The sequence below is a fragment of the Aptenodytes forsteri genome, unplaced genomic scaffold, assembly GCF_000699145.1.
Source record: "Aptenodytes forsteri isolate BGI_AS27 unplaced genomic scaffold, ASM69914v1 Scaffold109, whole genome shotgun sequence".
In the NCBI taxonomy this organism is placed as follows: domain Eukaryota; kingdom Metazoa; phylum Chordata; class Aves; order Sphenisciformes; family Spheniscidae; genus Aptenodytes; species Aptenodytes forsteri.
Genome location: NW_008794431.1, coordinates 1,376,766 through 1,404,746, shown reverse-complemented (window position 1 = coordinate 1,404,746; position 27,981 = coordinate 1,376,766). Strand labels below are relative to the sequence as shown.

At 35.0% G+C, this 27,981-nt stretch overlaps 1 protein-coding gene across 1 annotated transcript in view; it reads left to right on the top strand.

Moving 5' to 3' along the window:
- INTU (inturned planar cell polarity protein) overlaps positions 1–25,893 on the top strand; it is a 47,648-nt gene extending 21,755 nt beyond the window's left edge. Inside the window, exons 5-16 of the mRNA XM_009289498.2 lie at positions 2,709–2,827; positions 5,399–5,488; positions 6,055–6,132; positions 6,947–7,136; positions 14,059–14,112; positions 15,706–15,768; positions 17,015–17,236; positions 17,763–18,185; positions 18,711–18,808; positions 19,537–19,726; positions 23,587–23,741; positions 25,782–25,893. Of these exons, the coding sequence (XP_009287773.2) occupies positions 2,709–2,827; positions 5,399–5,488; positions 6,055–6,132; positions 6,947–7,136; positions 14,059–14,112; positions 15,706–15,768; positions 17,015–17,236; positions 17,763–18,185; positions 18,711–18,808; positions 19,537–19,726; positions 23,587–23,741; positions 25,782–25,893 (1,794 nt within the window). The remainder of the gene's footprint in view (positions 1–2,708; positions 2,828–5,398; positions 5,489–6,054; positions 6,133–6,946; positions 7,137–14,058; positions 14,113–15,705; positions 15,769–17,014; positions 17,237–17,762; positions 18,186–18,710; positions 18,809–19,536; positions 19,727–23,586; positions 23,742–25,781) is intronic.
- Positions 25,894–27,981: the final 2,088 nt, after the last annotated feature.

Genomic DNA, 27,981 nt, shown 5'->3' with positions numbered 1-27,981 from the left:
CAAATGTCTGATTGCAATTCGCACTTCAGAACTTATTTCAGGGCCTCTGGCTCCTCTGTTGGTAGGTGAATAGATATGCAAATGTCTGATTGCAATTCCTGCACTTCAGAGTAAATGGAGTACTGCTTTCTTGCCTCATTATTTCTTTACACTCTCCCAAGAAACAGGATTAACCCTGAACGTTGAGCAGATGTAAAAGAGGGATTGTAATGCACTTGTTCTCCCTTCATACCATGGAAGAATTGTTTCCTGAGAAGTCTTGGCAGTTACGCAGCCCCAAATAGTCTCTAATGTTGAGAGATGCTTTGCTGGTGTAATCAACCGCTTTATAATATTTCCTAACAAAAGAATGCTGCCTTCTTCAAGGCATTTGTCTTTAATTTCATTTGGTGGACAGTAAGCGACATGTATCCTGTAGATGTACTGTTCCAGATTTAGTTTACAGTAGTACTTCAAATTAGCAGTGTAGTTGTTATACACCTGTGCCATATTGCACAATAAAAATATAATGATCCTTTACTAAGCTTCTTTACCCATATCCAAAGGAGGCATGGTATGCAGATCACATCCATGTGAACAGTGGCAACTAGAACTAGTAACTAATTCTTCCACTTGTGAGCTTTTGGCACCCAAAAATAGAATTAATGAGCTCCGAGACTTGTAAGCGCTATCTGCTCAACTATAAAGGAAAGTAGTATTAGAAGTCATTTAGGATGCATGCGTGCATGTGGGGAGTGTCCCATACAATAATGGTTTCAGTGAGTAAGGTTGATCTTGTCTTTTTTATGTTTTAGTTCAAGGTAGGTATCACGATGATAACATAGGTTATTTGTACCAGCATACAACCATAACATCTTTATGTGTTTGAACTGATTTTGGTGATACCATGCCTTAAAAGGAATAATGTTCATATTCTTCCTACACGATAGCATTACTGGAAGCATGTGTTTAGCATACTTGCAAAGTAGGTTTTACTGAGTAACTGTTAAGGTGGCTTGGTTCATACAGACACTGACTTGTACTTCCTGTAGCGTTTCTCCCTGTTTTTATAATTTCTGAATAAATCTTTAAGAATTCATAGTTGTCTTTCATCTACTGTTTCTCTTTTAATCTTATGTAAGATGCAACTTAAAGCCTGTACTGTCAGTGCACTGTGTTTGAAGATTATAGGTTTTTAGCTGGTCGGCATCATTTTGACACAATTTATTTTAGCCATTTCTTATGTTGTCAAGACTGCAGTACTATCTTTTTTAAAATGTTATTTAGGCTCAGTTTGAGAAACAACTAAAATAAAAATAAAAAAGGGAAGCTGTTTGATAAGCCATTCGTTTAGATAGTCTGTCTAGGTTTGGGGTTTTTGGGTTGAGGGAGGGTTTACACTTTTTAAGAAATGAGCTACTTCTCATTTATTAATTCCATTGTCATTGGCCTATGAACTTTCGCCTTGCTTTGAAGACAGCTAATCTTGTATGGTGGTATGTGCTGAACCTTGCTAACTCATTAATATATATGTGATACAGCTATGACCTTTTGTTACAGTTGTCTTTTCTTGCCCTGGGAAAGCGTACAGATAATTCTCAAATGAATTTTGTGTAAAGGCCCCAGTTCATAGTGAGGAGAAAAAAAGGCTCTTTCTAGCCTTTTGTAGTGCTGTAATTAGAAAATGGCAGGGTTTTTTCCAGCTGAGGGATTGATTCAAGAAAAAAATCCTTGTCACTAACGAGTATTTGAAAATAGAGCTAATTAAATTGGATAAGAATGAAGAGTTTGCCAGGTCCTTCTGTAATGAAACTTTACATTCTTTTAATCTTGATGAAGGGAAATTTTCTAACGGGTATTGGCACTGGCTGGATGTGCTTAGTGACATAAATAGGAAAGTTATTCATGTCTGTGTTTCTTTTGTTTGTGTAGAAAGATAATTTACTATACTCTTTGCATTGGATATGCCTAATATGTGCATTATTTCTGGCCCATCATGATTTGTTAGAAGGCAATAAATGTGGGGGAATCATATGTTTGCTTATTACTGTATGGTTGCTGAAATGATTAATACAGAATTTTTGAAAATGCTTACATTTATTTTAAAGAACTGGTTAGAAAAAAAATAATTGTCACAAATATTTCAAGATTACTTCTTTAAGAGTATGCTGAAACAGATGGTCAGAGGTTTGGTGATAAAATTCTTAATGGTGTATATGTTGTTTGAATATATACCTCAGTTATATTTTGTGCTACACATGTAAAGCAATTAGGTAGGGTTATATAGAGAGATTGGAGTTTTTGTATTCTTATTGTTGGTTTTAAAGAGCTGTATGTTTGATGATGATTTAAATAACAATTTAAATATTGAAAGCACCATACAAATATTAGCTATCTCTTGGAATCAGATTTATTAACAGTGTACTTTAAGCTGTAAAATTTTTATGTTTCTCTATATAATAATGATTCTAAATAAGTCCTACTTTTCATAAAATAGAAAAGTTAAAACTGTCAGAAACATTCATGTGTATTTTGGAACTTTCCAGTATGCCCGTGCAGACCACTGCTTGTTTTGATACCATGTGAAAGTATATGATAAAAGCTTTCATGTTTTTTAAAAAAATTGATGCCAGGAAAAAAATTTGTTATCTTGTTTTCTCTGGGGATTTTTTTTGTGATTTTTGTTTTTGGTTTTGCTTTGCTTAACTAACAGCTAACTTTCTTCACAGCAAGAAATTCTTTATCAGTACCCCATATCAGAAGCATCCCAAAAACTGAAAAGTGTGAGAGGAATATTTCTCACACTATCTGACATACTGGAAAGTGTTACTGGTACCCAGATTATCAGGTAAAAGTATTTGAAATGTAATGTATTACTACTTTTATTATTTTATACATATGTGTACAGAAAAACACACATGGGTCATGCATCAAGTTCTAGACAAAACAAGAGTGACTCTACCTGTTAGGCAGTAATGTTTAACTAGAACAGCATGCCTGAAGTTGGACTGCTCGGCCTGGATGTACGTTGATTTGGGGGAATTTCTTTGTCATGGGTGGCAGTGACTAGGATTTTTAGTTTGGTGAAATTGTTTTTAGAGCCCTTCTTAGATCTCTTAAAACGTCCTTATCTAAACTGGGATTCTGTGGCACTGTACTATGGCAGACTGGAAATTCTACAACAGCTTCAATCAAATTTTTAAAAAAAATTAAGAAGAGAAAATGTAATTCAGTTAAATTCATGAGTGCCTGCTACTTTTAAATTCATTTTATTTCACATTCAACTTGCAACACCCGAAAGACCACAGACCAGCACTCTGGTAAGAAGTCTAATAAAAATGATTCCTGAGTTTTTGGAGCAGCGTAGGGGTGGTGGAGATATGTCAAGAGATTATGGAATATTTAAAGGTAGATGATTTTCTGACGGAATAATTAGAAGTGAGATAGCAGGTACCACTTTTCAGTTTCACTCTTCTTCCCATTGAGAATCAGTATATGAGTTTACATCTCTTGGGGGTCTCAGGCAAGATTCTCTTCCGCAAATCAGTGCCTTGTGCGTCAGACACAAGACCTGGATGGGTATAAAAAAGCCAAATCTAAGTGGGATTTCAAGCCCAAGAATACAGAGTGCAAGCAGTAGTGCAGCAGTGAACAGCATTGGCAATAATAAGGAATTCCTCAAAAGGCAAAAAGCCTGTTTAATATATTAAAGTTGGCATTTCCACTGATAAATTTTTCCTTAAAAGGAGTTCTTGAAGTGCTTTTGAGTATTTTTGCCTACCAGAAAATTAATACTGGTTAACTTACTCTTGTTTACATTTGGGCCTTTTATTTTTTTTTTCTCAGACTTGTTGGTATCCTGCTATTTTGAGTAAGAAGTTTTAACACTGTGCTTTAACCATGCTTGTAACTTTCTAGTTAATAAGTTACTAAAAGTCATGTTACTGATTTAGTGATCAATAGGAATGAGGATTGACTCCTTTAGCAGCAGGTATCAAACACAGGCTTTTGATCTTCTGCATATACCAGTATTTTAATGCAATGCCACATTAATTAGCACTGAGGTATGTTAAGTCCTCTTAAAGGCTTATGCATTATTAATGGTAATTCTCCCATATAGAAACATTTTTGGACATGTCCAGATTTTCAAACACATCCAAAAGACAAATCAATCCATTGTTTGATGATCTATACCTACGGTATCATCAGAAAAACCATACAGAAATCCATGATAACATAGATCCACCTTTCCTGTTAAGGTTGCCCATTTCCCATTTTTGAGTTCTAAAAATATAAAAGCACTTCTGCTGGTCCCTGTGGACTGTCTCATCTCTTCAAAAAATATGATAGATAATCCCCAGCTCTCCTATGAAGCTTCTTCTGTCAGAAGAGTAAATTATGATTATTGTGTCTGCACATGTATTGTGTATCTTTTGGGATGGGGATGTTTATTTCTCTGTAGTTAATTGCATTATAAATATATAACTTGTTTTCTTTGGAAAGCACTTTTGGTTACATGAAGGATAAAAATTTTCTGGTGACCTGTGGAAATACTAAGGTATTTCTTAACTAATGAAATGACACTATTGTTTTATCCAGTACCATCAATTTTACAGTATGGGTGAATCAGTGAAGCAAGTTAATCATGGAGCCATATCCTAAAAATTAAATTCTTGAATCCTTCAAGCTTAAACTAAAGTTACCCTGTTTCACTTTGCAGCAGTGTTATCTTGTTTAAAATTTCTAACATGATAGTAAGAAAGGTGGGGGTTTGCTATAAATTTAATTCAAGGTATAACATTGGGTCTAATTCTGTTTTATGTTCTAATCCACTCTATGGTTCAAATGAAAGTTCTCTATCTTTCTGGGACTGCTGAGCTTCGTAGAGTAATTTTCTATACAAGGAGATAGCATGAGAGTTCAAGCTTATGTTTATCACTCAGATAATATGTTCAAAAAACCTCTTGGGCTCGTTTTCAAAACATGTGTGTAGTCTTTTTAAATGATTTTGTGAGTGACTACTATGTTCAGAACCTTCATTAGTACCTCCGGTTACCTCACTGATCTGAAATGGCACTCATTTTCTAAGTTGATTGTGTTAAAAGCTAGGCAGGAAGACCTTTAAATAGGCAGGAAGACCTTGAAACAGCATCTGAATCATTCAGAAGATGACTGTGGCACTTCAGTAGTAGTTGTTCATCCTTTAAGTTTGTATACTTGAAAACGTTGTTACTACTGGCATGATCTGTTTGGAATAGAAATCAGAGAGTCTTTGAGTTCCGTAATAATTAATATAATTACCTAGTGATTATACATAAGACTTTGCATTTAAAATACATATAAATCATTCTGGCTTATAATGGCAGTCTTCTATAACATCATAGTTTTAACAGAAGTACTGCTTGTTTAATTTTTCTAGTTCCTCCCTTTTCTTATGCGGAAAACTGGTTCAAGTTGTTTACTGGAAAGAGTCTGACAAGCTGCTTGTAATTGGCCTTCCTGAAGAAAAGTGAGTTTCAAATAAAATGCTTTGTTTTCCTTTTAATTTTATTTTGTTTCCTATTACGTGTCCTCAGATTGTACTCATATCAAAAAAGCAAGAAAGGGAGGGCTTGCAATGTACTCTTTTTACTATAACTAGTTTCTATACCTGTGATTCTACCTTCTTGATTGACTTTGCATCTTTTGTACATCCATTGTTACAGTTTCTTTTTCATTTCCTTTAAAGGGAATAAGGTCTCGTTAGATCTCAGAAATACACGTAGGCTAGAAAACAGTAATCTTCAGTGTTTGGTAAAGTCAAGTCCCAGCTAGAGACTGCAGAATAACAGCAGTAATATTACGTATTTATGTGTTGTAGGAGGACTTCCCCAACCCAGCCACCCCCCCAGCTTTACCACTGTCTCTGTCATCATGGGCAAGTCACTCAAAGGAAATCTCTCATACAGTCCGATGAAGAAATTTTTGTTTGCACTGTATCACTTGTTAAGAATAGAGCTCTTCAGAAGATGCCTATGCTTATTCATAGTAAAGATGTTATAAACATAGCTGTACGTTTGGATTTTTATTTTTTAGTGTGCCACTTTCTCAGTTGAGGAACATGATTGAAGATGTTGTCAGGACCTTGAAATTTATGTACAGTTCTTTAGACAGGTGGGTTCTTTCAAAACTGTTTTCTTTTCAGTCACTAATTTTTCATTGATGCTCACTGAAAAAGACAGCTAGTAGCATTAATTTTAATGTTTACATGGAATTTCTTTGCATGTTCCTTTACACTTGCACAAAAAACAGAATTCTGTTCTTTGTGCCTTTTTGTTTCAGTCTTAACGCTCGTAAGACTCTTTAAACAGTCTTTGTTACTTCAGAAAGTTTTGTCCTTGATTAGGTTAAATCATTCACGTAATCTAAGTCACTGTGGATGTCAGCAGCACTCTGCAAATGTTATCCTTTGTGCTAAAGCATTGTCTGTAAAAGGTACATATGAATCAGTGTTATATTTTTAATACAGTAAACACTCCAGATTTCTCAACTTTATTTGGCAGAGTGACTTTCCTTCTCTGCATTTGGAAATCACCCAGAAAATTTTCAGTCTGACTGTAACCTAAATAAAATTGCCAAGGTAGGCTATTCATATGCTTGCATTCAGTTCAAGGTTAAAGTGTGTATGCCACAGAGAAAGAAAAAGAATAATCTTAATTTCTAGAAGGATGAAGCTGATCATTGTCTCATCTTAAGTTGCTCTAAGACATCTACTATCATACTATACTGCTTTAGTTTTTTCTTTGTTTGTAGGTACTGCCTAGATATTAGCCTAGTGGGTTTTTTTATTTTTAAAAATAATTTTAAAAAAAAAAAAAAATCCAAATGTAGTATCATGCTGTAAAGAGACTTCTGTAATACAGAGGGTTATATAAACAAGCGGCAAGTTTCTCGATGTTATTCTAACTCAGAGTTCATGTTTGTTCAGTGCTTTTTGCCAGGTGGAAAATGTTTCTCGCCTGGATCATTTTTTCAACCTGTTCTTCCAGCGTGCGCTTCAGCCTGCAAGACTCAAGTCAAATGCCAGCCCCAGTGCTCAACACTATGATACCTGCAGTGCATTATTCCTAGACAATCTCCCAGGCTTGCGCTGGCTGACGTTGCCTCAGGAAATCAAGGTAATGTCATTTTCAGGTCTCTCTAGAAAAACTTGTATATGAGAGGCCAGAAAATTGATGCAGGTATCTTCTGCTGTTACTGTGTAATTTACATAAGTGCTTTGCCCATCCCATACCACCTATTTTCCTACAGGATCCTTTATTTAAGTTTGGAACTACACAGTCATTCCCACAGGAAACAGATTGCTGTTATGAGTGTAGTTTGGTGACTTTAGAGTTATCCAGGAAGAGAACATGATGACAAAGAAATTAAACTTTATTTAAAAAAAATATATATATATATACACACACACATATATATCTCTAACAACTAGCATATGCAGTAGGGAAAGCAGCCCCTGGTATGTAGCTTTATGTTTGATTCTAACCATTTAAGTATTTTTCCAGGTAGAAAATATTACTCCAGAAGCCCATGTGTAACTTGTAATTTAGGAGAGTTATAAATGGCTGTTGCAGAATCAAAATAAATACCCGTACATCATTTGTTTGACACCATACAGGTACAGCTTTTCTGCACCACTTCACTGTGTCTGGTTACCTCCCAATTAGAAATTGAGTTGTGCTTTAAGCAGTAGTAAGACAAAAGCTAGGTCACAGTAAATAGCATTATAGCTTTCAGTCTTAAACCTCATTTTCATGACTTGTAAGAAGTTAAAATAGGGATCATTAAAATAATTATTAGGGAAATAATTTTTTTTTTAAATAAAAATAATAGATTTTATATATGTGTGATGCATGTTCCCTGCCAAGTCTTCTCTGAAGTGGTTTTTCATATATGCTATAGAATTGATGTTATTAGACCAAAATACATAAAGGTACAATTTGAAACAATTGTAACAATTTTTGTACAAGAGAAAATCATCCCAAGGAGATTTCAGCAGTGGAGTTGTAAGACCAACACGTATTTCATTTATTCAGAAATTTATGGTATTAAATTGAATTACATATTTATTTGAATTGCACAAAATGAAAATTGAATTCAGACTGAATTATGCAAAACGAAGTCTGCAACAGGCGTTGCAACTATAGAAAAACTTTGTCTCACTGGGTGGCAGATTCTATAACAGTTCCAGCATAGTTTGGCTCTGCATAGATAAGCAAGTCCTCGCCCTGCTGTACAGTAGTTGGCAGACAAGCTTATTATAATACCTTTTATCAATGTAGTAAGTTCTGCAAAGTGAACAGGATACAATCCTCGGAGAATGTAGGGGAAAACTTTTATGAAATTACATTTAGGACAAAAGCTGGTAATTGTGTCTTATGTACAGAAAGTTCCTCTGAAATGTTTTTTCTCGTATGGTGTTTTTTTTTTCCCTGTTGTGTATCCAGATCATCTTGCAATCTGTTGTCTTTTTTTTTAAAGCCCCTGTGGATAATTTTGTTAATTATGGTGTCAGATGTATTCTTTAATAACACAACTGTGTATGCATTTGTTTAGAAACAAACCAGAAGACTTCCCTTACTCCTTCAAAGGACTTGTAGTTTCCAATTTTTTTCTCTGTTTTCATGTTACAGTTTGTTATAAAGTGATTTAGCATCAGTGCCTAAGGGTTATGTGTCCCATGTAAAGCATTGCTAGAACATGTTTTGATCTGACAGTAGGTTCAGGTGTAGATAACTGGGTCTCGCTAGGTGCAGTTTGCTGCTTTATTTTCAGTTATACTGGAAGTACAGAAAGCTATGTGTACTTTCAAGACATGGTGATCATGAAATGATTGCTTTTAAGTTTCTCATCAGAAAGACCTTCTGGGACTTTTGAGTGGCACAGAGTAGAAGAAAGCTCTCTTTTTTGTCTTTTTTTTTTTTTTCTTCCTCCCCCCCAACCTACTCCTATTTTCTTTGTTTTCTTAAATGAAAAGCTCTATTCTTGGAAGACGGTACAGTCCACTTGGATAAATAAAGCATCTACAAGAAATTGTTTTGTAGAGCACTAAAGCAAAAATTTAAGCAGGGCTGAAGATATTATCAGTACCCTGGTTCTCTCCTGGCTTATTTTTTTTTCCTTCCAATTTCTGTAATCTCATCAGTATTAATGTTGTTAGTATTAAAGTTGTTATTCCCTTGTAAGTTTTATTCATGTTTCTTATTTTAATCCTATAGAGGGGTTTTTTCCTAATTAGGTTTTTAGCCTCATAGCAAAATAAGGTTAAAAATGAGGCAAAATGAGGCTTCTTCACTTTATTGAATTTGTAGTGACTTGGGGTAGCATCCATCTCACCGCCTTTTAGAGCTATGATATAAATGACTACAGTTGAGGTGCTAATCCTGAACTCTTCCTATTATTTAATGGGGAAAATCTGGTGCTTTAATAGTAATTCAGCTGCTCAACTTCAGCTGTTTACTTTAGTGTTAGATGAATCATGCCTTAGGATAATATTTTTTTAAATAAAAATAATAGATTTTATATATGTGTGATGCATAATCCCTGCCAAGTCTTCTCTGAAGTGGTTTTTCATATATGCTATAGAATTGATGTTATTAGACCAAAATACATAAAGGTACAATTTGAAACAATTGTAACAATTTTTGTACAAGAGAAAATCATCCCAAGGAGATTTCAGCAGTGGAGTTGTAAGACCAACACGTATTTCATTTATTCAGAAATTTATGGTATTAAATTGAATTACATATTTATTTGAATTGCACAAAATGAAAATTGAATTCAGACTGAATTATGCAAAACGAAGTCTGCAACAGGCGTTGCAACTATAGAAAAACTTTGTCTCACTGGGTGGCAGATTCTATAACAGTTCCAGCATAGTTTGGCTCTGCATAGATAAGCAAGTCCTCGCCCTGCTGTACAGTAGTTGGCAGACAAGCTTATTATAATACCTTTTATCAATGTAGTAAGTTCTGCAAAGTGAACAGGATACAATCCTCGGAGAATGTAGGGGAAAACTTTTATGAAATTACATTTAGGACAAAAGCTGGTAATTGTGTCTTATGTACAGAAAGTTCCTCTGAAATGTTTTTTCTCGTATGGTGTTTTTTTTTTCCCTGTTGTGTATCCAGATCATCTTGCAATCTGTTGTCTTTTTTTTTAAAGCCCCTGTGGATAATTTTGTTAATTATGGTGTCAGATGTATTCTTTAATAACACAACTGTGTATGCATTTGTTTAGAAACAAACCAGAAGACTTCCCTTACTCCTTCAAAGGACTTGTAGTTTCCAATTTTTTTCTCTGTTTTCATGTTACAGTTTGTTATAAAGTGATTTAGCATCAGTGCCTAAGGGTTATGTGTCCCATGTAAAGCATTGCTAGAACATGTTTTGATCTGACAGTAGGTTCAGGTGTAGATAACTGGGTCTCGCTAGGTGCAGTTTGCTGCTTTATTTTCAGTTATACTGGAAGTACAGAAAGCTATGTGTACTTTCAAGACATGGTGATCATGAAATGATTGCTTTTAAGTTTCTCATCAGAAAGACCTTCTGGGACTTTTGAGTGGCACAGAGTAGAAGAAAGCTCTCTTTTTTGTCTTTTTTTTTTTTCTTTTCCTCCCCCCCCAACCTACTCCTATTTTCTTTGTTTTCTTAAATGAAAAGCTCTATTCTTGGAAGACGGTACAGTCCACTTGGATAAATAAAGCATCTACAAGAAATTGTTTTGTAGAGCACTAAAGCAAAAATTTAAGCAGGGCTGAAGATATTATCAGTACCCTGGTTCTCTCCTGGCTTATTTTTTTTTCCTTCCAATTTCTGTAATCTCATCAGTATTAATGTTGTTAGTATTAAAGTTGTTATTCCCTTGTAAGTTTTATTCATGTTTCTTATTTTAATCCTATAGAGGGGTTTTTTCCTAATTAGGTTTTTAGCCTCATAGCAAAATAAGGTTAAAAATGAGGCAAAATGAGGCTTCTTCACTTTATTGAATTTGTAGTGACTTGGGGTAGCATCCATCTCACCGCCTTTTAGAGCTATGATATAAATGACTACAGTTGAGGTGCTAATCCTGAACTCTTCCTATTATTTAATGGGGAAAATCTGGTGCTTTAATAGTAATTCAGCTGCTCAACTTCAGCTGTTTACTTTAGTGTTAGATGAATCATGCCTTAGGACTCCTGTGACTTCATCTGCCTTAACTATGAAGAGAACCTGAAGTGAAAGGACTAGCTCAAATAGAGAATATCTACTCTGTAGGTATTTAATGAAATGCAGTCTCATTCAAGGAATTAAACATATGACTAAGTCACTAATTAATATTTAAATCTGCTGGCCTTTAATGAGACAGATACATTGTAAAATTGGACCTCTTTTTCTATTTAGAGCAATCATTTGACATATAATATAAAAACTCTAATTATGATTCCAGTTGAGAAGGTAATTTTCCATACAGCACGTATACTTAAATTGTAATTTGATAGTATTTTCTGTATTTTCCTTCATTCAAGAAGTGTTAGATATCAGGCATTGTAGTGAGGCACAGTGGACCGCTTTCATTTCACTTCAGGGCCTGAAGTGGATGAAAGAAAGATTCACTGCATTTTCATTGTCCATCCTCTTGAACATTAGTGAACCTAGGATTCATTTTTTGCCTTTGTGATTTTTTAAATATTTTCAACTCCACAACTAGGAAGTTATTTTCCATATCACGTGAAGAGTTGTTTGCATATCATATTTGAGTCAATACGCATATGGCAGGTTTTACAAAATTTCACAGGAAAAAAAAATTTCATTAAGATGGAATGATGCTTAGAATATGTTAGTCTTGTCATGGTAGAGTTTGTTTTTTAATGAGTATTTGCCATGATTTAATGCAAATGAAACAGATGGGAAGTTTTAACTGAGAGTTTTCTTTCATGGATAGACCCAAAATATCTGTAAGCTTGTACGTAACATAGTTAAGGCTAGTTCTAATTATTAGACGCTGATTCTAATCTGAGCTGACCATAAACTCCATTATCCAAACTTATTTCATCAGCAACAACAAAAGAAATGAACATTGTACTCACTGAAAGTAAAGAGGCTGTACGATGGCAAATTGAAAGTGCTTCTCAGAAAGGCTCTGCAAAAGGACTGAGTTTGGATGTTCAAAACGACTTTACTTCTGCAGTGGCATATTCTTTAATTTATAGGGTCTTTATTTGAGGATAATATTAACTAGGACTTTCCTGGTTTTCTGATTTTTTATGTTTAATAAGACCTCATGTACAATTTTCACAGAGGTGTGTCTGGAGGGGAAGGGATGAAGTGGTAAGTCTTTCAACTTTACTATTGACAGGGTTTGCAGAATTATTTCAGGTTTGCTACTGTTCAGTAACAGAAGTTGCCGTGGACATTGCAAGCTATGCATCAGTCAGTGCTATTCGTTACCAAACAGATTTCTGTTTGCTGGTGTGGCCTTCTCTCTCTTTTCTCCGTAATATGAATTGTCTTCTTTATCTTTCATATCAGACTGATAATGATTTAGTTCTTTCCACCTTGCCCTGTAGTATGTGTCTAGATACATTTTTGCTAAATGTGCTTGTAGCCAATGTGTTTGCGATGATTTCAGGCAGACTTCTGCTTTTATAATATGTACGTATGAACACCCTGTTATATATGTTTTAGCTACAGAAGTACATATTTATGGAGTGTCTCAGAAAAGTTTCTTTCATGTCATAACTCCAGAGCTAAATCTACTATCCAGGTAAAAAATGTAGAGGTGTGCACATAGTCCTGTAATGCTCCATAACTGAAGGGAATAAAACATTTATGCAAAACGTAGTTGTAGAATATGGTCAGTCAGCAACCTAACATATATTTGAAATGCAACTTAGTTCACCTCTAACTGTTGTCACACATCTTTTTCCTATCTGGGAAATGGCACTTTTTTTTTCCTTGTACTATTTGGTGATCAATTTTTTTTTTCTCCATGCTTTTTTCTTTTCTTTTCTCTCAAGTTTCTGTAGAGAGACTCTATTACGCTTTATTCTCTAGTCTAGCTTGCAGGTCATTTCTTTCTTGTAAAATTGTAGGTTTTAAAGGGATTTAGGAAACAACATAGTTGATATTTATGATACAGACATCGCTTTCCAAAATTGTCTGAGATCATCCACATTTTCCAGAAAAATTTTGTTTTTGCAGAAGTTGAAATTTCTGGTTAAGTTTCGGTGAAGATCTTTAAATTCTGTAAGGAATATAAAACTAAAAATGTCAGTTCTTTGTTGGGCAGAAAGCCATTTAAATTTTAACTGGGGAAAAGCTGAGAGACTGGTTAGCTGTTGACTGCCAACAGCCTCACTGACATTCCTCTGTTTGAAAAACTGGCTGTATTTCAATTAGAGGCAGCCTGTTCATACAGCCCAAGAAGTTTGTAATGATGGGGTTTAGGTTCTTTTCATTAAGCAGCTCGTTTATGTCATGAACTTCAGTGCCTAGTACCATGTTCTTTAAAGGAAAATATTTTTAGTAAAACTTATATTAACCAACAGCTCTTGTAGTTAAATAAGCAAGCTTAAAGCGGTTTCAGTAGAACAAAGATAATGTGTGAGAAAGTTTTGGTGATTTCCATAGAGACAAAAACTAAATCCATTGCAAAAAAAAATTTCTAATAACTCAGCTGGATGCAATAGCTTGCCAGATTTCAGAGTTGTCTCTAGCCTTCAAGGGGTAGTCTCTAGACCTCATGTTTTAAAGCACGCTGAAAGTAAGAGTGACATCTCCTTTATACCGAACAGTGGGTTCAGGAGGCACACAAGCAGAGAAATTTTACAGTTTGAAAGAAGAGGGAAGTACACAGCAATTAAGAAGGATTTTTCTTTAATCTGATGAATTGAGGTGTTCTTGATGTTTGATATTACTACTGAAAAGTACGTGCAAATTTTTGTCCATTCACTTTGTGACCCCTAATCTTCTGAGACTAGCAAGATAGAGTGAACTATGCTGTTATTGTAAGTTAATGTGTTGGAAATCTCTATCAAAATGTACTGTTTAAATATTTCAGATGGAAATTGACACAGCACTGAGTGATCTGGAAGCAGCTGACTTTGCAGAGCTGGTAAACATTTTATTTTTGTTGTTTGCATCGCACAGTATCTCTTTGCCTTGGTGTCATATTCAGCAGTTTAAAAAAGCACTAATTCCAAACTCATCCACTTTTTTTTTTAATCAAGTGGGAGTCAAAGCAAAGGTATATTGAATTATTCTTGTTTTAAGATAGCTCAATTTTACCCATTCTGTTTATCCTGAATTTCTCTCCATGGTTAACATTATAACCGTATTATAATCCTATAGGATTAGTCACTGAAAACCCATGATTTACTATAATTTAAGTCCATGGGATGTCTACAAGGACACTCTAATTTCAACATAGCTGATTGTTGTTACATTTCTTTTTTTGTATAGATAACTGTCTCCTTCCCAAGCAATTGTGAATAAACCTGAAAACTTCTATGGAGCACTGAGAACTTACTTTTCCAGTTTACAGAAAGCAATTAAAAGTTATGCATATTTTTAATACTGTTAAAGGAGGGGATAGTAATTTACTTGCGTATCACTTGCTGTGCATGCTCTTTGCTGCGCTGTATAGGGCAGTGAGGTGTAAACATATTGAAATTTCAGTTTTACTTTCTAATGAAAGAGCTTTCTTAAACTCATGTTCCAGAACAGTTACTTTAAAATTATTTTCTTTATAGGTATATTATAATTGAGCAGAAAGATAACTTGTTTGATCACATATTTAGTGTAACAATTTCACTTGCTGTGCATGCTCTTTGCTGCGCTGTATAGGGCAGTGAGGTGTAAACATATTGAAATTTCAGTTTTACTTTCTAATGAAAGAGCTTTCTTAAACTCATGTTCCAGAACAGTTACTTTAAAATTATTTTCTTTATAGGTATATTATAATTGAGCAGAAAGATAACTTGTTTGATCACATATTTAGTGTAACAATTTGGGACATACATGTTCTCAATTTCAAAAGATACTTAACAATTCTTAAAACCTAAAATACAAGGTAGACAGACATATAGGCCCATCTTGCAAATGAATTAAAAAAAGAATCACTGTACTAAACGACCTGGATGATGATTTACAGAAAGCAATGTTTATAAGTTGTAGTTTATTGCACAGAAATTGATTGCACCGACTTCATTTAAAATACACTATATCCATCTAAAGATAGTGTTACTAATCTGAGAGCACTGGGCATCTAAACTAAAAGATCAATGAATGGGTATATTTTGGGTAAAATGTCAAATACTGGAAAAAAATGCTTTGACTTGGAAGTTTGACTCTAGGAGGGCCTCTGGTGTCAATAGTTATGCTTCAACTACTTTGCTGTTAAGAACTCTGAGAATTAGCATATCCTAACAAAAACGGTTTATGGACAGATAAGAACTAAATAGGAAATCTGTTATTTTGAGCTGAAAATTGTTAGAGAAAATTGTACTGACGCAAAAATCAATAACAGAGGCTAAAACCTTGGTATTTCACTTAACTGTTCGGTATTAACTGCCGTACTGATAATAAGAAGTGGTCAAAAATGAAAGTATTAAATAAGATATCGATAACAATTGACTGGAATTAGTTGACTTGCATTTGGTAAATAAAATTCTGAATTAAAAATTATACCATGCTTTTTTTCCCACAGTCTGAAGATTATTACGACATGAGAAGATTATATATGATTATGGGCTCTTGTCTCTTCTACAAGGTAGTATTAGTGATTAAGGCCTAAAGATTAGGAAAATGCATCTGGAAATCTAACCCAGTCATGGAGTAACTCTTCTCAGAACCTCACAAATATGAAAAACATGTATGACTGCTTTAAACATGTATTTCTAGTAACAGACCTAAAACTCAAACACCGTAACAGAAAAAACTGATGTCAGGCAGTGATATGTACTATATGATCAGTAAGAACAAAATACTTGTTTGCAACTGCCTTATGAGAATTTTGCGGCGTATGATCGAAAGATTGGAGAGAGACAGTAATAAGAAAGTAGTAAGAGTCAATTCAAGTGAGACTGTATGATATTCTAATAGGAATTTTTTTGTTCATTGCCATTTTTGAATAAAGAGAACAGGTCATCTATCTTTAATCTGTCTTTAAATCAAAGACTTGAGAAATTGGATTGACAGCTTTTTTCACTTTGGTCTCATTTGTAAATTTATTTATCTTGATTAAATGTAGACAGTGTATTCAACAGTATAAAGGAAGATAACAGCCTTTGCTTTAAGGAAACTTACATTTTAAGGATTTTGTCATACAATTGTTCGAGAACAGGTCATCTATCTTTAATCTGTCTTTAAATCAAAGACTTGAGAAATTGGATTGACAGCTTTTTTCACTTTGGTCTCATTTGTAAATTTATTTATCTTGATTAAATGTAGACAGTGTATTCAACAGTATAAAGGAAGATAACAGCCTTTGCTTTAAGGAAACTTACATTTTAAGGATTTTGTCATGCAATTGTTTTTTATGCTGATAGTGTTATGAGACTAAACTGTTAGCACAAATGGAACTGCACAGTATCTACCATGACAGCACTTTAACTGTAATGCCCTTAGTGCTAGGTATCTTTTTTGGAAATCTTATTAATTCCAGTGAAAGCTCAGTATTTTTGGGGAGAGAATTAAATGAGAATTAAAGCACCTTAACTCTGTAGCTGTTTTGCAAGCTGTTAAAGCTATCCATTTCCCAGCTCGCCTTTGATAACTTGCATATATGCTGACGTTTTATTTGTTTATATTTCAGTATTTTGATTCTTCAGATGTGGTGCAAAAGCTCAGTGTTATCTGTTGTACAACTGTATACCAAAAAATAGTCTCTGGCCGGAAAGCTTACAATCTGAATGCATGTGGAGCACAGATATCTCTATATGAAAAGTACTCTTAAGTGATAAGTGGTGGTGTTGTATTTCTTACTGAATACACTTCCTTTTCTGTGTTTAATTAAGGGTTACTTGATTGGTAATCACTTGCCAAAGGAAGATCTTATTGATATAGGTTTATATTGTCGGCACTATTGTCTGTTACCCTTGGCAGCAGAACAGAAGATTGGTCAGTTAGTGATATGGCGGGAAGTATTTCCACATCATCATATAGAGCCGTGTGAAGTTTCAAGTTTTACAGGATACAGGGAACCTGAAGCAAGATACTTTTTACTGATAGTTGGCTTGGTAAGTTAACATTTCCAGTCTTGTTAAGCAAGATCAACACTTTCCATGCATTTTATTTAGTAATTTTACAAAATACTCGTATTATAGCTTTCATGGGATAGAATTTTTCAGAGTAGCATTTTTCATATATTTGTAAAGCTTGCAAGTTTAAATATAAATTCTCATCATTTTTATGCCTTTTCACTTCAGTTGAAAATGGTTTTACTTTCATGATCTTGTATTTTCAGACAACTCATTTCAGGAATGTGTTTGGTTTTTTTAAATGTGGACTTTTTTTAAAGCAAACTACTAATGAGTTTGTAAATGATAGCTTTTACGTTTGCATGATTAACTTAAATAACATGATAACAGAAAGATCTCCTTGGACATGATTTGATTAGGAAAAAAAAAAACCTCCTCTGGAGATGAGGAAGGAATGTTGAATATAGTGCTGTATTTTGCCCAAGTATCAGATGAGACATAAATATAATACAGCACATACTGTGTATTAAACCAAAGGCTAATGTTGCTACCTCCATGTTTACAGAGACACTTTATGCTGTGTGTCCTGCTAGAGGCAGGAGGCTGTGCATCAAAAGCTATTGGGAATCCAGGACCAGACTGTATATATGTAGATCAGGTCAAAGCCACTATACTTCAACTGGAAGGAATAGATGCCAGCATAGAGGAAAGGCTAGATTCTCCATCCATTCCACCTTTATCTTGTGCTGACTGGTTCCTTCCTGCAACACGTGACAAACTGGAGAGCTTGACCACCTCACCCATCCTAAGTAAGCTACAAAATACTTCCAAATCAGTAACCACTCCAGCAAGCAAAAGGACCCTGTTTGGTGACTCTTCCTTAATGACACGTAAGCCGAGCCCTACGAGAAACAGTGGAGGAGCTGACCACGGTAATGAAGGTCCTGCGGAAGATGAAAGCAGTAATCCACAATCTGTAGTGGATCAGGTCTGAGAACAAAGACAAAGAGAACTGATAAGGTTCTGGTGGGCTTGGGGGAGGTGGCATTTCTTTTAAAAACAAGTTCTTTTTTTTTTTTTTTTTTTAAAGCATACTATAAAAGAATAAATCTAAGAGCCCCTGGATTCAGTAGAAAATACTTCTGTTGCCTTGGGAAGCTTTGGGTCAGCCTCAGAGCCATCACATTTTTTTATTTTATCATTGTTTGTAAATATTTAGATTATTCACATGACTGAAGTGGGCACAGCTGCATTGGAATCAGCAGAAATAATTGGAGAATATCCCCAAAATAATAATGGTGTAAACATAAGTTACCAGAACAAATTGCTGTACAGTTGTAGAACTGCTTTTAACCCATTTCAGTCTAAAATAGGCTATAAAGTACATTTGATGCAACTGTTTGGGCCTTTTAAAAAAATGCTACATTATTTTCTAAGTAGGTGATTTGTTGGTTTGATTCTGTTCTTTCGTTAGCTGTGTTTTCTCAGTTCATCTCTCTGCTTGTTTTTTCAGGCCACTAGAAAAAAACATACCCTACCAAATCCATTTCATTTAGGAAACCTCAAAAAGAACCTTTCAGAGAAAGATACAGAACTTCTTAATGCTATCAAGTAAGAAATTATTTTTTATTATTTAATTTTTAAGGCCATACTTGGATCGTTTTTTGAATATGCACATATCACAGAAGTTCTTGCATAATTTTATTCTAACCAAAACTTTGCTATGCAAGGATTCTCAAAAGTGAAGCTCTTAAATGGAGAGCTTAATTAGAAAAGATGACTGTTCCGCAAGAATATGTCAGTAGAACGTCTGCGCATGTCCCACATATATGTGACCTTGGAAGTTCAATAAAGAGTTTTTGGACCACACATATACCTTGTGCCTGCCTCCCTGCTATCTCTTGGTAGGTGTACAAAGGACAAAGAGGCCATGATCTTCCCAGTTCCCACTTGTTGCTTGTGACAGCACAGTCTGTGCTGGTGTTTTGTTTGAGCTCTAAAGAAAGCTTTCCCTTCCCTCCCCACCCCCAAAGCCTCAAAGCTTTTATTTCTCCTTTCCTTTTTCTTTTTTTGGTGAGAATTTTTGAGAACACAAGTGCAGTACCTAACTGTACCATCGTTTTGTTTTTTTTTTTTTTAAATTGAGTATTAACAGTGCAAATTAGCATGATTTCCTTGGTGTAGAAATAGGCACCTTTTGAATGTCTGTATCCATTTTCATACTCTACTGTAGTTACCAGAAAAACAAATCTGTCTTAAGAAACAAAAGTATATGTTGTTTAACTGACATTTCTTTCAAAATTATTTTAACATTAAATGATTCTTTTTTTTTTTTTAAGGTTGACATCTGGTCCTGAGAATACCCTCTTCCACTATCTATCTTTGGAAACAATGCAAGGAATCTTTATTACTCCAACTCACAAAGAAGTAGCACGGCTAGGTGGCTCCATCCACCCTCAGTTAATTGAGAATTTCTATCGTTGCTGTCTTTCAATCCGTTCCATTTTTCAGCAGTCCATGAGGAAAGAAGTATGGAAGCTTTGGTTTCTGTTTTTCTATTTATATTCTCAACTCAGTATTTCAAGATTGTTTTCAATTCATTATTTAAATAGTTCACTAGCAGGTGTATTTGCACATGTGGTGTTGTTTTTAAAGCTCCTGATATTTTTACTGTTATGGGCAGGTTCTTTCTCTGACCATCCAAGCAAGTATGCATGCAATTATGGCTCGCTCTCCCACCAAAAATGCCCTCAAAATAAATACTCCATGCCTCCAGTATAGTATTTTCTTACTCTGTTTCATATTAGGACTGTTGTTTGTAATTTAGCAAAAAGTTTCATGCGCTGGGTTCAAGAACTGTAAGTAGCAAGAGAGGGGTTTTTTTAGCCATTTGAATGCTAGGAGGGGATTTCAGATTGGCAACAAAAGGAAGTTTAGGCCCTCTTTTTTACACAGAAAGTGTTTCATATGAGCAGTGACAGTGCGGTTTCCCCTCACTGTGCTGTCAGTGTGCCTGAACAATGACCTGAAGAGGGCCTCTGACAGTGAGAGGGTTGTTCATTCTTAGTGTCTTTGGTCTCTGTGCTACACAAGATAGCTTATACATTTGCCATCCACTAACGTCTGTAACCGTTTGTTCACATGGATGTCAGTCTAAAAGAATACTGGCTATAATGATCGATTCCTTTTAATTATGCTGCCAGATCCCTTGGATTTTAGATTAGGTGGGATGCCAGAATAGGTAAGGCTTTTTCCCTTTACAGAGATACCAATTCAAGCCTTGCTCTGGACTTGGGCTGAAGCCTGATCCCAGCCGCCAGAGCTTTATGTGGGTACTTGGTATTTAGATTAGACTTAAAAATGGACAGATGGGATGTCAGCAACTGTACTGCCTTAAGTTTGATTAAAAATTTGTTTACTCCAAATGATCCATCTGGAGTAAGATGGTGGTAGTAATGCAGAAATCTAAACAACAGGTAGAAGAATCAACTTATGAGATACTCCATTCAGATCAGACATTTTGTGTTCAATGCACACTTCATCTTGCTAGAAATCTGGTTTGTTAATTGCACAGTTGATTTTTATTGACATGAACCAAATTAGGATAACATTTCACCTCTCCTAATTTTGTGACCTGTTTAGTCCTTTCAGAGAAGAGAAATAATTAACTATAAACCTAAGTGGAATGCTGACTGTCAGTTGCATTTTTTAGATCCTAAAGTGACAATCCAAGTGAATTAAATGGGAAATGACAGTACAAATTGAATGAACGCAGTTTGCAAATAGTGGTATAATTTTTCTTAATGTTTTCTTGAAGTTACCAAAGAAGTCACTTCTGGTTAGACCGATATGCCTTGTAAATCATCTAGGAATTTTTAAGTGTTAGAAAAATAGGTTAATTTGGTCGATTGTTCTGTCACCTTCATATGACACTGAGGTTTGGCTGAGTAGGACTTTGGCAATGAGTCATGTATTTTGGGCACTTCTGTTGGGAGATGTAGAAACCCAAAAGCAAGCAGAGAGAATACACAAATATTTCTTATCATCAAATTGCCTTTGGTTACAACTGTTAAATGGACAGGTTATAGTTCAAACCAAAAAAAACTGAATAAAGAAACCACTCAACCATTAGGTGTAGCTCATAAAAAGTGAAAAACTCACGCTTTGAAGTCTGATTTTCTGGCTTCTTCAGACGTGAGTATGCTGGGCAGCAGCTGGGTTCATTCTGCTCTGAAAATCAGAAATAACTGATGAACATGTGCTGCAGAACAAAGTTTCTCTTTTAGAGAAACTTGGGGTAGTTTGTGCATGTTGGCTCCAACAATTTATGCTGAAATTGGCAGGTTGCATTATGGCATGAGGAGAATGTGAAGGAATGAACAGAAGTTTTCCTTGTTCATAGTGGACGACAAAAAAATCAAATATAGAAATGTACTATTATACTGCTTATTCTTTGACATCGGCTAAATGTTATAGTTTAGGATTCAGAGAATTGCACCAATAATGCAAAGTTATTGTAAACTGATCAGTAATTAATTTTGCTTCACTTTTTGAGAATTGAAAATTTACAATTTAACTTCTAAATGTGTACAGAAAATTTTGAATAAATTTTAAACTGAGCAAAAATAGGCTCTGCAGCCCTAAAATATATGTCACTGTATGTAATAAGCAGCCCTGGCCTCATTTTCTTCATCATCATCTTAGTATTTTCTTACTTTTAAATAAAATCGGAAGGGAAGAAGTTTTAATGCATATGGAAGTACAGACCCTCATAGTTCTATCAAATATCCCCTCTTAATACATACTTTTTCTTGAGTATTTTCAGTATGAATAGCATAGTGTAAGATGTGCTAAAATACAAACATATGTCAGTTTGGAAATTGCATAATAATGACCCCATTTTTTTGGTGGGGAAGATTATTAGACTGAGTACTAACATATTCCTTAGGTCTCTTTAAGTAGCAGTATTAGCAAGAAAGGGGTTTGAAACAATTTTGTGTACTAAGGAAAGCTACAGGAAGGGTTAGGTCGTCTATTGTGAAATTTCTTCCACTCTACGAACTAGCAGTAATTTAGAATATGCTTTATGAATTTAATCCAAAGCATGTTTAGGGAAATATAAAAGACATTTTCTCAGGCAAATATTAGCTTTTTTTTTTCCTCAAATGCTAAGGTGCGTTTCACTTTTTCTTCTACCATTTTTGAGAAATTAAGATACTTGTGATGATGTGACCACCTTTTTTCTTCTAGACCTTCAGCCCCCACACCTTCAATATTTTAGGCAGATTGAAAGATGTGGTTTATGCTTCTGCATATGGCAGACAGAAGTTCCATGAGATTTTTTCAAGAAAATCTTTTCTTTCACCTCTTCAGATACTGTAGTTGGAACAGAAGTTTCATCAGCAGATCCAGAGATGCCCTGGCTTAACAACTCTCTTAAGACAGATTCAAAGGGATTACCACTCCTGTTTCCATAATCACATCTCACTTCTCATGCTTCAAAAAAAAAAAAAAAAAGATTTAAAGCTTGGGGGGGGGGTTCATTATTACATATGCGTTTACAAAAGAGTACTAAACTTCCTTTGACTTCAATGGGAGAAGAGTTAAACTAGTGACAAACCCTTTCAAAATTCCTGCTGTGTTTCAATTCCATGTCCATTCTGGTCTTTTTCCCCTCACATTTCTGGTGAAAGACACCATGGCTTTATTGGACTCCCAGCACTGTTGAGCACCAAGACAGAGCAAAGAGAGAAAAGTAGTTTTTGTGCATACAATTTGATCCTCAGCAAACAGGGACCAGGAGTTCAGTTAGAAACACCTGGAACTTTTACAAGGTTTATTCAAAAGCTCTGTACAAAACATAGCCGTAAAAACCCAATGATGTTATGCGCTCATAAGACGTACAGAAAGAAGAAAAGAAGAAAACGCTCTGAGCAAAGTGCTTTAACTGTTTATTTACAAAAAGAAATTCCTGCCTGGCCAGGTTTATTCAATAGGCTTTTACTATCACAGTTCTTAATTAGGGAGGCACACAGAGAAAGAAAGATGAGTGCTTTAGCTGTTGTAACACACTTTTTTTAAAGAAGCTGTATTATCTCAGATGTCTTAATAGAGAAATAGTCTTCAGCTGGAAGGGGGAAAAAAAAATCAAAAAGGGGACCATGTGTCTACCTCCAAGTTGTACAACAATGGAAAAGCCTGTTGATGCCAAAGTAACAAAACTGTGGAGAAAAGAATCATGTAAGCAAGTTAGTTATATCTTCTAAGTCTGGCTTTTTGACACCAATATCATTGATCAAAGATTCCTGAAGAAATCACATACTTACAGTTGCTAGTGTTTATGTAAAAATATTTCCTTCTATACTAACATTTCACCAATTGTTTTACAGAAAATGAAAAAAGCAGGCAGTGGGATTTCAGAATTTAATGAGGCAGCTGAGGACCTAGATCTAGTAAGAGAACATGGAGTTTTGTTTGAGTGTACTCCTGATAACTGGACTGATCAGAAGAAACCACCACCAACAATGAATTACTGGGTTGTGGGGTGAGTTTAAAGACAAATGAATGTATTTCTCCCAGGTTTTCAATTTTGAATATGCTGCTGTACTCTTTAAGAATAAATTTAACTGTAGCACATCACAGAAATACTTGAGCTGACTGACCGAGGTAGCTTTGATTCAGGATCTGGGAAGTTGCATTGGTGTGATGTTCCACCTGCTGTAAAACACAGGTGTGTTAATTCAGGTGCGCACTGTGCCAGCATGTTAACACCGCAGAGCTGGCACCCTTTGCAGTGCTGCACTGTGTCTGCAGACATGCTAAAGTGCTGTCATCATACTCTTAATACCCTGCACTTTCTTTGTGCTCCTCACGCTCCTTCTGACCTCTCCATTCCCTGCTTTGCAGGTAACTGCCACCTGTCTTGCCTCCATGCATAATGCCGATTCAGGGATACAAGGAAGCAAGGTGAACAATTGTAGTTGTTGGTTGGTGGTTTGTTTGGGTTTTTTTTTTTTTCACTGAGAAGATCAAATCAACCTACCAGTCTATTTGAGATATTTTGGAAAGGGAGTTTTCTTTCCTTAGTTTGCTTTCAAAGTTCTGCCATTATCATTGCAAATGGATTGTGATTTGTGTTACTATTTAAACTTAATTTTAGTGATTTTCTTAATGATGCCTATAGTTATTGCTACATAGCTAAGCCTTATTTGCATGACAGAACAGCATACTGCCCTAGGCATTAAATATTAAGAATAATACATTTTTTGAAGTAATTAAAATTAGGTGTAATGAGAAAGTAGTATGTATAATTTCTTCGCAATTCAGAACCTATCAGATCTTGTAATAGTTTAAGTGCAGGCCAGTAAGCCCTATTCTGTAGCCACTACTTCTCATGTTATTCTTTCCTCCATCTACTATGTTTTGTGCTGTCTACATTTTAGCTGCAGTAAGCAGACAGTCATAGTAGGAGTAGTCAGTCAACATGATGTTTCCTTCTTTTCTACATTCATCTTCTGTATTTGGTATTCCTACTAGATAAATAGAAAGAAAAATGCAAATGCCCAGTTAAATGGAAGCTATGCTTTCACCATATGAAAAATAAATTCAATATAGGCAGGGGGTGAAAGGAAGATAAGTGATTATGCTTGATTAATTCATTCAGTTATAATTATTGACTAGTTCAACTATTGTGCAAATAGGAAAGTCAGAAAACAGCAAAATACATTTCTGAATATGGCATAAGAACTTTTTTCTGATACAATGAGAGGAAACGTCATCCACAGGTAATTATATTGGCCAGGAATAATAATGTAGAAATTCTCTAACGGAGTTTTTTTCTAACCTGTTTGCCTTCAAGTCAGATGTTTAAAGCAAAAAAACCCAATAGTTTCCCACCATGAATGTATATAACTGCAGTTTGTGTGCTATCCTTGGGGTTGGAAAAATTAAAATCTTTAAATTAAACATTTAAAAACGTTTATGCTGCTGTTGATATCTTTAAAAAAATATTTTTTTCAGTCTCTGCATTATCAAATGACATGTTAAATCAGCAGCAGTCCATTCATATTTGCAGTGCTATATGCTATGCTATAGTGCTACACACGGTTATGCACAGGTATTAACAGCTTTCCTACATTAGCTCTTTCCCTAAAAGAGCTTATTAGATTGACATGTAGGAATGTACCTACCCAGATGTATTAAGTTTAAAAATTAGTAAATATGTGAATACTGGGGCTTGTTCTCAAGTACCTCAATTGCAGCATGTAGCCCGGAAACTTGGATTACTGCAAACACACCAGTACATACAAACAGATCCTGAAAACTTGAAGACTTGTTTCCATACACAATCTTGAGAAAACTGAGCAGAGATTAACTTGATTTTAAAATCTAATGTATTGAAAGAAGTAAGATAATGCAGGAGAGCCCCAGAAATTTGCTAGCTCTCTTACACAGCAGTTGTTTTTAACATCTTACTGAAAACTCAGAGTACAACCAGAATATATCAAACAGTTGAGGAGGAAAAAACTAAGGCCTATGATAATTTTCTTTTTTTTTTTTTTTCTTTCTTTCTTTTTTTTTCCAGGAGACTCATTCTACATCCAAAACCTCAGGAGTGTTATGTTTGTTTTCATGACTCAGTCACGGAAGCTGCTGTTGAACTGGCCTTTAAACTGTCCTTTGGCTTAGCTACATAGATGAGCTTCCTAACATTCAGCCATCCTTGCGGGGTGTTATCAACTCTTTAAAGTACTTCAAGATAAAGAGAAATTAACTCAATTGTGGTGCCCACCCATGGCATATCTTTGAAATGCTTTTAAAAAAAATAAATCTTATCTTGTGGTAATGCCACAGGTAAAACTTCAGTGATGGTTCTAATGATTTCATCAATTGAATACTTAAAAAGATTTCAGAGAACTAAAGTTCTTATTTTTATATACTGTGGAATTATTTATCCTGATCATAACTTTATTAAATGAAAACATCACATAATTTGTACATTCATTGTGTTCAGTGTATAATATGCAATGTAAAATGATAAGCTGATATCCTCAAAGTACTCTCTGAATATCTGGCAAGTGTTGATGGAGGAAAAAAAAGTTTTCCAATTAATTAAAATTTTGTGCCTCTAAGGGCATGAAAAACACTGAATGTTTTCAGTAACATTGTGTTAATCAAAACAGAAAGAAATCTTTTAGCCAATTAATGGCACTTAGCCACACAAAACTAATGGCTTATCATTTTTGCCAGTATGGTCTCCTGCACACTCGAGCACTATAGTGTGGTTGATGTTGTACTTGACTCATGAGTTTTAACTATAAATAATACTTATATTTGTTGAAACACAATTTTGAAGGTACAAAAGAAGATGGGGGGCAGAGGGGTGATGGTTTTAAGACCTATGCATGGACTTGGCTGATTTTATATTATATTCATAACTTCATAATAAAAATGTATATTTGGCAAAGACCAGTATAGCATTATTCTATTTTTTTTACTTAACATATTTTCTCTGTCGTTTATTTAAACAACATTTGTTTAGCTAGGTCTTCTACAATTTACAGCTGGATATTACAAAAAATGTTAGGTTACATCCATATAAGGCAAGAGAAGGCAAGATGTTTGCAAAATCAGAATTCTACAAAATCAGCTTTCCTACAAATTGTTAAAATGTTTTTAATCTACAGACCAGCTGCTCCTAAAGCTTTTTTTACTAAAGTTTAGTTTGAAGTGTAAGATTTTTGGGGGTCTTTTTACCCACAGCCAGCACATTTGGATCTGGTCATATGCTTAGCATTTCATCATGTTCCATGTCAGCAGTGCTTTTTTTTTTTTTCCTTTTCTTTCTGCTCTTTCTACTTGCTTTTCATGAGTGCTTTTCATAAAATGCATGACTAGAGTTGCATTTTAAACAGTGGGATCAAAAAGTTTAAGTTTTCAGGAAAGTAAATGCAGTTCCATAGGCTCTCATGATCAAAGCTTTAGATCTTGTTTTCACTAGTAAATCGCACTGTTTAGAGTAATTCTAAAATAGTCACATGCTTATAACTGCCCACTCTCACAGCGTGATTCACAGCTTGTCTTGAATCACTCAACAGTTGCTTTAATTCCAAGCAGTAGAAGTTTTAGGCCTGAAGTTTAAGCATATGATTGCAGGTTTTGTTAATCGGCCATTCTAGAATTATGGTTCCTAGAAGATAAGACACAGTATTTCAGTTTGAGACATACAAAACTGAGTTATATCAATAGTGCTTTAGATTTGTTGCCCATCTGTAAATCAAGTGATGTGAGATTTACTCTGTTTGAAAAATAAAAATATGTAATAGTATGGATGACATCTAAACAGCACCTTTTAAAAGTCTTAAATATGAGGTTTGAATATTAGATTTCGTTGTAGATGGAAGAAGGAACACAGAAAAGCAAGCAGTCTTTGCTGCACTGCTTTTAGCAGGTTTAACAGCTTTTACAGAACCAGTATGTGTGTTTGTGCATGTTGTGGTTTAACCTGGCAGGCAGCTAAACACCACACAGCTGTTCGCTGTTCACTGCTCCCCCCCTCCCGACAGTGGGATGGGGGAGAGAATCGGAAAAAAAAGAAGTAAAATTTGTGGGTTGAGATAAAGACAGTTGAATAAGACAGAAAAGGAAGGGAAAATAATAATAATAATAATAATGATAAAAGAATATACCAAATAAGTGATAGTGAGACAGTGGGATCGAGTGCACCCTCAGCAAGTTTGCAGATGACACCAAGCTGAGTGGTGCGGTTGACACGCCAGAGGGAC